The sequence below is a fragment of the Crocodylus porosus genome, unplaced genomic scaffold, assembly GCF_001723895.1.
Source record: "Crocodylus porosus isolate Cpor-Errol unplaced genomic scaffold, CroPor_comp1, whole genome shotgun sequence".
Lineage (NCBI taxonomy): Eukaryota > Metazoa > Chordata > Crocodylia > Crocodylidae > Crocodylus > Crocodylus porosus.
The window spans coordinates 70,038,337-70,047,602 of NW_017728948.1; the positions used below are offsets into that span (position 1 = coordinate 70,038,337).

Sequence of the window (9,266 nt, forward strand, 5' to 3'; positions counted from 1 at the left end):
GAATGAATGACAGATCTCTTATTTTTTGTCGGTGCATTTTAACGCTAAATGACATTGTGATTGATAGAAACCAAAGCTTTGCCATTAAAATGTCAAAGGTAGACTTGATGCCTTTAAAAGTTTGGCTTCTGGAGTTTAATATACTGTTTGCAAATAGATTTGCTTTTGTCTTATTTATAGCCTAAACATTGAAGGAGAGGCAAATTTTCTGTAAAATTGCCTCTAAATTTTATAGAGCCATGTGCAATTTTCTCCTCTGCTTGTACAAATAACAGTAAAAAAAAAACAACAGGGCCTTTGCCTAGTTAGGAGATACCCAGCTTGTGAGAACTGGGAGTAACCGCCCACATTACATCAGATGGTTAAGTATTCCCAGGTGAAAGCAGAGAAAGCTTTGTGCTGTGGCTAAATACAGTATCAGATAATGCTCCTCTTAAGAGATAGGATTGCTATGAATGGTGTCAGTCCAACAAAAATATCAACTGCATTCAAATATACACTACAGAATAGTCTGGTTTTGGCAAATGTTGTGGAACAAAGAATGCTACATCAATAGGAATGGACTTGTGTTATTGTTGTGTGCTACCTTGTGGAAATGTTGACAACAAACAAGCAAACAAACATTAAAATAAATACAACTCCAGAGCTATTTATTAATATGCGTACATCAGGATATTGCTTTGTTGTTTGTGCTTTTTATAGACATTTATTCAAAAACAAAACTAAGACCTTGAACAAAGATTTGTTTTATGAACTTTGCAAAGGTGAACAGACAAAATTAGAAGCCAAAGAATAACAAATACAAGTGAACAAATCAGAAAAATTCTTTAGCTGTTGATTGAAGTAAAGCAAGATGAAAAAAAACTATAATCTGTGAACTGAAATATTTTTCCTTTACTGCTCTTAACCAAGCCGTTTGTATTACCAGAAAACACTAGCAGCTTAGCAAATGCAGCCAGAAATGACTGCTCAATATATAAGCACATACTGTACCACTAACCATCTTTTGCCTTTACGTTTGCAACAGTGTTATATTAAAATGTAATTGTTATTTACTACTAATTCTATAACATGAATTAGTTAGAACATGCAAAATCTGCCATCTTGGTTCAGTTATACATCTTTAAATCCCTTTTACCTCAGACACAGAGTTTAGTCTTGTAGTCTTGTCCTCCAACAGGCCTAGTTTGAGAAATCAGTGACTGTATATGTATGCAGAGACTGATTTTCCAAAAAATGCACATCTACAGGCACACCTGATGTTTACTGCAAGGCAGGTTTAAGCCCCTAAATTCTAACATGTGTTCAAAGTCTGGACCCTCCTCAATGAAGCCAGTTCTGGTGAAAAATAGTTGAGAAAATTGTGAAAACTCTAGTTTTCAGCACGGCTAGTTGAGCAGTGCTGATTTGCTACATCAAGTCTATCATCAGAAAAAAAATTGTGTGTGTATGTATGTGTATACACACACACACACACACACACACACACACACACACATAAATCTAATGATTTTGGAGGTAAATAAGCAATGTTTCCTTAAAAATAAAATTGAAGATATTAATATGAAATACTTCTAACCACAATAATAAATATTCAGTGAGATACTCAGCATTATAATAAAGTGCCCTACTAGAATCTCACCTCTTAAAAACATTTATATATTGACATACTGATCCTTTGGGTTTGTGCTGTAATTATAAAATGTGTTACTTCCCTTTAATATTAAAATAGATATCAGTGATTTTAAGTTATTAAAAAGAAAAGAAAACACGCCCAGAAATAGAGCACAAATTAAAAGGTGAACCAGCTGGTTAAAGAAATGCTATTAAGCCTTTCCAGGCTACATTCTTAGCAACTGGGATAATTCTAAATCCTGGTTCACAAGGATTAAGAAAGATGATTCCAATAAATGATTCAAGTGAAATAATTTTAGTACAACCCCAAGCAGAAAAAATGTGTTATCTCTTGAAACCTATTGCATCCCTCCACTTTTCATATATTTTTTTAATTGCAGAAAGTGCAGTGCACTTCTAGCCTAGCCATTTTAATCTCCTTCCCAAACATGTGCTATGAATTTCTGTTGGAAGTATTTATTTGAGCCCCAGCTTTGAACGTTCTAGTTGTCTCAAAGGCAATCTTGGTCTTCTTGCTCAAAATTATTCTTGATTCCTATATATTACCTGGTCTGCCTCTCTGTTCAAAAAGCTACTCATCTCTTGATTGTTCCATTTTGTTTACTGGGGTTTTTTTTTGGCCTATCCACATCAACCATATCTAGACTGTAAACATTTTAAGTTGCTTTACAATATTTCTCCCATATCATTGGAAGTTAAAGTGTAGTAGCGTTGAGAAAAAAATACCCTCAGGAAATACAAATTAAATACTACCTATTGCACAGCCCTGTCTCAGTGAATTCTTCTGAATACTAAGGATTCTTTTAGAGTTCAATACAATAGGTTTGTCTTTGTATATATTCTACACAAATATTTTCTTTACTGAACCATGGCAAACAAGAGTACATGTCAATTCTTTTCATTTTATTTTCCTCATATCATTACTAATAAACTTTTCCTTAGTACCAACTCTAAAATGTAAATGTGTACTTAACAGAAAGGCAACAAAGACTATCTATCTAACTTCCCCATTTAAATAGGCAGTATATAAACCTGGCTTCAAGCAGGATTCTCATTTGGGACAGAAAGGACCCCTTCTCTGTTGTCCAACTCTCCTGGAGTGAAATTCACTCTCTGGAGAGAGTCAGTACCTCTTTCTTATACGTCTACAATTGCTACTTCACTGGTGTCTAGGCTTTATTTCGGCTCTGCACAGGGGTGATTTTCACATTAATCCAGAAAAGATATCGGCAAAGTCTGTTGGTTTGCGATATGTGCATAATGACAGTATTATCTCTGTTGCTTTTCAAGAACTGAGAGATACCGAACTGCCTAACTCAATATTATATTACCCAACAATCCATTCTTTATGACTAGAGGAAGACTGAAAGAGAGAATGAGCTAAACAAATCCTAGCATATAAGCAAGAAAATAGCTTGCACTAAACAAACAAACATCATATATAAATATATTCATGAGCTACATCACAGAGGCGGTGCTGGGAGAAAACAAAGTCCTGAGTTGTACTTCAGAACCTTCCCTCCTAACAGAAGGAAGAAGCCTCATCTTCTGGATACAAAACGTTGTTACATGCAGACTTAACATAGTTTCTTTCCCTTTCTTCCTCCCCCAAGCACTTCTAACTGCTGAACTGTGAGCATACAAGTAGAGAAAATATTAAGTTTAAGATCTGATTAGACAGTTCCTGTCAGATGCAATTTCATACTCTGACACTTTTGGCTAGCCTTTTGGTGATAATGCCACATCTGAAAGAACAGTGTTCCATGTGTCATCTCCAAGGCTTGAGGGGCACTTCTTAAATCATTACTTTCCATTCGAATAGCTATCCCATAATTTGGAAACATAAATCTCCACACTGTTCTTTGTGGGTCTATTAAAATTTGATTACCAGGGGCTTCATGCAATCCCGTGAGAGTGGACGACAAGCATGGACCATATGAGAGTGTTATCCAAAGTGAAGATTTCACGCATTAAAACATGTTCCAGATATCTTAATCCTTATCTTTAAGATTCTTTATCAGTGTTAATACTGGATTTTAGTTTTAACGTTTTTAGATGCGTTTTTAGAAAAACATTCATACCTCTAATATGATTTGGATATCTAAGCCAATAACCCCTTTCTTTCTGAATAGCAGCAAAATCAGGTTTTATGATAGCAGGTCTGAATTTGTAACTGCTTCATTAGTAATATTTAAACAAATATATATTTACCCATATAAATAATGAGACCAGTACAGGAACATGCTGGGTGTGAAAATATGATCATCCTAAAAATTAACTCTTAGCATTTAGGCTACCCACCCTCTTTTTACTGAAAGAAAACTGTTCTTTGAGAAACACTCTCACGTCTTGCTTCTATTTCTAAAAAGATGCATATAGGTAACAAACAATTCATGGAAAATGGACAGCCAATGAATTCCAATCTTCCTCTCAACTCCTTAAGTTTGTTAAGATGTGGCCTAAGAATCAGAAGTTCACAGAGCGAGCATGTTTCTTGCATAGTGGCTTATCCTTCTTGGAGAAGAAAGTCTGACCCTCCAGACTGTCACAACACACCTGAAAGGAGATTGAACAAAAAAAAGTGCCCAATACATTATTTAGGATGCCAAATCAGGGTCAACACACATGGAACAAGGAATGTTATTCATTATTCAGGAATATGCATTGTGGGTGGAATATTAAGCAGCAGCGGTCAGTGTCAGCTTAACCGTTCCCCTAATGAAGTCGCTAGAATTTTTTCAGCCCAATGGAAGCACAGTGAAATCAATACTGAAAATTTAAAAATCCCATTGTCAGGTACTGTTTTTCCTCCTCATGAACTATAAATTGAAGTATAACAGCCCAATGTTCTAAATCAATCTAAAAGATGTTCATGTCACTTGATGTGAATACAAGCAACACTTTTGACATTCTAGATGCACACATTTCTTTATAGACTTTTAATGCTACCTTCAAGCAGTAAACATGAAAGGTTAAATGCTAGTACATGTGGCCATGGACCAAACCAAATGATCTGTACAGGTTCCAAAATTTCACAATTGCAATGCACCTTCCAAATAACTGTGAAAGTGTTTTTTTGTTTAGGTTATGAGGATAAAAGACATTTCAAGCTGTTACTCCCGTATTGTTCAGGTTAGCATAAGCACTGCTGCCACTGATATGTTTAAAATGCAGAACAGTTTTACTTACCGAGCACACAAAGCAGGTGTCATGCCAGGTGTGGCCCAGGGCTTCAAGAAATTTGTCACCAGCTTCAATGGGAAATTCACAGCCATGGCACATGGTACCAAAGAGGGAATAGTAATCTGTACCATACAAAAATAGTTTTATAGTATGAAGCATTAGTGGGAAACTGAGACTTGCAAATCATTTTGTTTTTCAATAGATGGCACTGTGTTTTGCCTTTGACCTGCCAAGTTTCATAATGTCAGGAACAAACCTTCAGGGGATGGGTACACTAAGTTGGGAGTTCCTAGGCTGATAGACATGGAAAGTCTTTCTAACTCATAGCCTGATTCTTTTTGCAGATTCCTTTTCCTTCCACAAAAGGCCAGCACAAGATCTATGGACTACTTGGGACCCATGCAAGTGTTATTTTGAGACTTGACCTGGTCCATGCTCACCCTCCACAGGGAGTAAGTCTTCCTTTGAAGGGAATATCTTTAATCTACACTCAGGTATAAAGGTAGTTGCCTTGTTTAGCTTTGTTACTGCTTAGTATCATAAAGTTTTCTGGTTTTCCTTTTGAGGCATCAGCAGTAAGAGAGACAATTTAAAGCAGGTGTTGGCAACCCCCCACACATGCCAGAGTAGCACGCAAAGGCATTTTGCTTGGCACATGTGCCTTGGGGTGGAAGGTGAGAGAGCTGCGAGGGACCCCATCTTTGTTGTGGCAGTGCAAATCCAGCTCCTTCCCCACTGTCCACTGGGAGGCATGTGTGCACCCACTCCCACCAATGACCTGGACCGCCGCTCCCCAGACCCCAGTGCAACTGCTTGTAGCCTCCCTGCCACCTGCTGCAAGCAGCCTGGGCTCTGTGGCAGGCAGCAGGGGCCTGCCTAGAGCCAGGCCAGCTGTGATGGACAGCCAGGAAGCTGCAAGCAGCTGCGTCGGAGTCCATGGAACCCCAACCTGGGTTGCTGCTGGTGGCGGATGCTCGTGTGCCTTGGGGCAGATGGCTGCCACAGCAAGGATCAGGCCCCTCACAGCTCCCTTGCTATCTGCCTCTGGCATGCCAACATTTTACAAGAGGAAGTTGCAGGTGCTTTTGGCACTCTGCCCCAAAAATGTTTCTAACCCCTGATTTAAAGGCTTCAGTTCTTTTTCTCCTTCATGCCTTGGATACTGTGGCATAACAATTTTTTTCTCTGTTTTGTGTTTCACATAAGACTATCACAATGTGCCCTTCTGTTCAACCTCTTAATGCTGACAGACCAGTTAGAACACAATGCTTGGACATCCAGCATTTTAGGTGACTGTGAAGCTGACTGTTTAATCTAAGCATCTACACTTGAAAGCTGGACACTCTGTAGGCTAAAAGTACAACTTTTACATTTTCTAATAAAACCCTTAAAAAACTGGGAAGAAAGAAAGATAGGTAGGGCATGTACTCTGTGCCTCTCAGAAGCGTGCCATGGGCTCCTTAACCACATTAATAGAGAGGGCATGTGAAGGGGAATTGCCACTTTCCAGTGGATGAAGTTCCCTCAAATTTACATCTTATTAGAAAGCTGGCACCTGTACAAGAGATGACTGCCACCAGTGCCATGCATTATGAACATATGCATGGCATATGTTAGCAAGTTAATACGTTAACTTGTACAAGCAACCTTCTGACCCAGAAACAAGCATACTACAAGGATACTATGTATGGAAAATGTATAATTTGTCATAATTTTCCATGCACAGAATCTAATTATTGACTTAGGGTGATCTTAAATTATTTGTTCAAGCCCCTGTTCAAAGCATGATTGTCACTGCCTAACCCATCCTCAGCCAGGTGTCTGTTCAACATGCTCTTGAAAATTTCCAACAATGGTGATTTCACAACTTCTCTAGGTCACCTGTTCCAATACTTGGCCACCCTCATAGTCAAAAAGTTCTTCCTACTCTCCAGCTAAACTTCCTCTGCTGCAGATTGAGAGGCCATTGCTTCTACTCCTGGCCCTAGGGCCACAGAGAAAAACCTATCTCCATCCTGTCTATAATTCACCTTCAATTATTGGAAGACCGTTATCAAATCCCTTCTTGGTGTTCTCTTTTCTAGACCCAATAATCTGAGATCTTTCAGCCTTTCCTCATAGTCTTGCTCTCTCCTGGACTCTTTCCAATCTACCCTTATCTTTTTTGAAGTGTAGGGCCCAAAACTGGACACTCCTAGTTAGGCCTCACCAGTGCCAAATAAAGGGGAAGAATCACTTCCCTTGAATTGCAAGTGACACTTCTTTTGATGCAACCCAGGGTACCGTTGTTTTTTGGCAACAAGAGTACTGCAAGAGTACTGTTGACTCATTTTCAGCTTATGACCTACTGTAACCCCCAGGTCCTTCTCTGTAGTACTGCAGCCTACCCAGTCATTTTTCAGTTTTTATTTGTGCATGAAAATATTTTGTCTCAGGTGCAGGTCTTTGCACTTGTCCTTGCTGAATCTCATCTGATTGACTGTGGACCATTTTTCCAGTCTATGCAGGTCATTCTGGATCCTAGCCCTGCTATCCAGTGTGTGCACAGCAGTACCCAACTTGGTGTCATAAGAAAATTTGCTAAGTATGCTTTCAATTCTATCATCTAAATCATTAATGGTGGTGTTGAACAATACCAAACCTAGGACAAATCCCTGGGGAACCCCACTTGATGACTCCTCTGAATTACAAATTGAGCCACTGATAACTACTCCCTGAGCAGAATGATCCAATCAGTTAGTGGCATCTGATCCAACAAGTTCTCCAGAAGAATAGCTAATGGCTCTGCAATTACCTCAGCCAATTATTCCAGTATGCTAGGGTGCATCCTATCTGACTTGAAAGCATCTAACATTCCTAAGTAATCCCTAAACTGTTTTTCTACTACTCTAGACTGTTTGTCTCCCTATCTCTATCCTTATCTCTGTTCGCAAATACACTGGTCATTTGGTAGCTGCCCCTATATATGAAGGATGACATAAAAAAGGCATTAAATACTTCAGCTTTCTCTGCATCATTTATAACTAGATTACCTTCTGCATTCCATAAGGAAACTATAGTTTCTTTGCTCTTCCTTTTACTTTTCACATACTTGTAGGATCCCTTTTTATTGCCTCTTATATTCCTTGAAAGTTGCATTTCAAATCATGACTTGGCCTTCCTAATCATCTCCCTACATGCCTGTGCACTTGTCTTATATTCTTCCTTAGTACTACGGCCAGGTTTCTACTTCTTATAGGATTTCTTTTTTGAGTTTCAACTGGTTAAAGAGATTGCTGAGTAATCAGTCTAGTGTACTGTTGTGACAAAAATGGGAAGGGCGTTGAGGTAGCTTGTTCCTGTGTCCTTAAAAAGGCCACCTTAATGTCTAGCTTCCTTAAAGTATAGGTCAGAGACATAGTGAATTCATTCAGCACCCAGGTCAGTTGGTGGGAGTATGCTAAGCCTTGTAGATGGAGGAATGCAGGGAAGGGAATCTTACATGCCTAGGCTGTTACTGCTGCCACTGTTTCTGCAGTAGCAGTTTGGACTCTAGCAGCAGCAGCACCATGGCATGGGCATTCTGGGAGCTGCGTCTGGAAGTTTAGCAGCAGGGAGTGGCAATTAATAGGGCTGTGCAAACTTCAGTCGCTGATTAGATTTGGGAAGATTTGATGATTCAGACATAGACACAACTTTAAATGTTTTTTCTATATAACACAAGGAACGAGGTGGCTCATGAATGCTGAGATGCTGGGGGCAGATGGAGTGTCCCATGGGAGCACGGGGAGGTCCCCAGAGCACTTGGCAGTGGATCCAGAAGTGGACCAGAAACACTTCCAGTCCACTTCCTGCTCCATGGGGGAACATACAAGGGACCCCACCCCGGCTTGGTGACTGGTGCCTTCTGGGTGTGGGGGGATACCTGGGGTCACCCTGTGGCCAACTGCCGATTTACTGATTGCCAGGGGGTGTAGAGGGATCCCCTGTGCACTCATCAGTAGTCCTGGAAGTGGCACAGAGTACTTCCAAGTTTGCTGCAGAGCAGGCAGCACCCCCACCCCATTGCTCCTGTGGGACGCTCCATCTGCCCCACCATCTCAGCGTTCACGAGCCATTTAAAGCTGTGTCTATGGCCAAATCACTGATTCTCTGAATCAGGATTGAATCTTCAGAATCACCAGATTCAGATTTGGCCAAATCGAATCATGACAGTGATCCGAATGAAATCATTATCCCCAATTTGGGCCAAATCTTAATCTGAATAAAATACTGCACACCCCTAACAATTAATGCTGCCACCATTCCCCTGCCACCAGATTTCTGGATCTTGGGGAACCCCATGGGCTGGATGACATAGTTCCTTGGGCCAGGGGTTAAGCACCTCTGGGCTACACTGAATAGCTAACAAGGGCTAGTTGGAAAATATCTGTCAAAGTGAAGAAGAGAAAAACAAATACCTGGAGATA

The 9,266-nt window shown here is 40.0% G+C and overlaps 1 protein-coding gene across 6 annotated transcripts in view; it reads right to left on the reverse strand.

Annotated features, from left to right (window-relative positions):
• Positions 1 to 628: 628 nt before the first annotated feature.
• The window catches only part of PDLIM5 (PDZ and LIM domain 5), a 191,535-nt gene continuing 182,897 nt past the window's right edge, over positions 629 to 9,266 (reverse strand). For all 6 annotated transcript variants that reach the window (XM_019553012.1, XM_019553011.1, XM_019553010.1 and 3 more), the window contains 2 exons: positions 4,825 to 4,940; positions 629 to 4,191 (listed from right to left, as the gene is read on the reverse strand). In XM_019553012.1, coding sequence (XP_019408557.1) covers positions 4,102 to 4,191; positions 4,825 to 4,940 — 206 coding nt within the window. In that variant the 3' untranslated portion in view covers positions 629 to 4,101. The remainder of the gene's footprint in view (positions 4,192 to 4,824; positions 4,941 to 9,266) is intronic.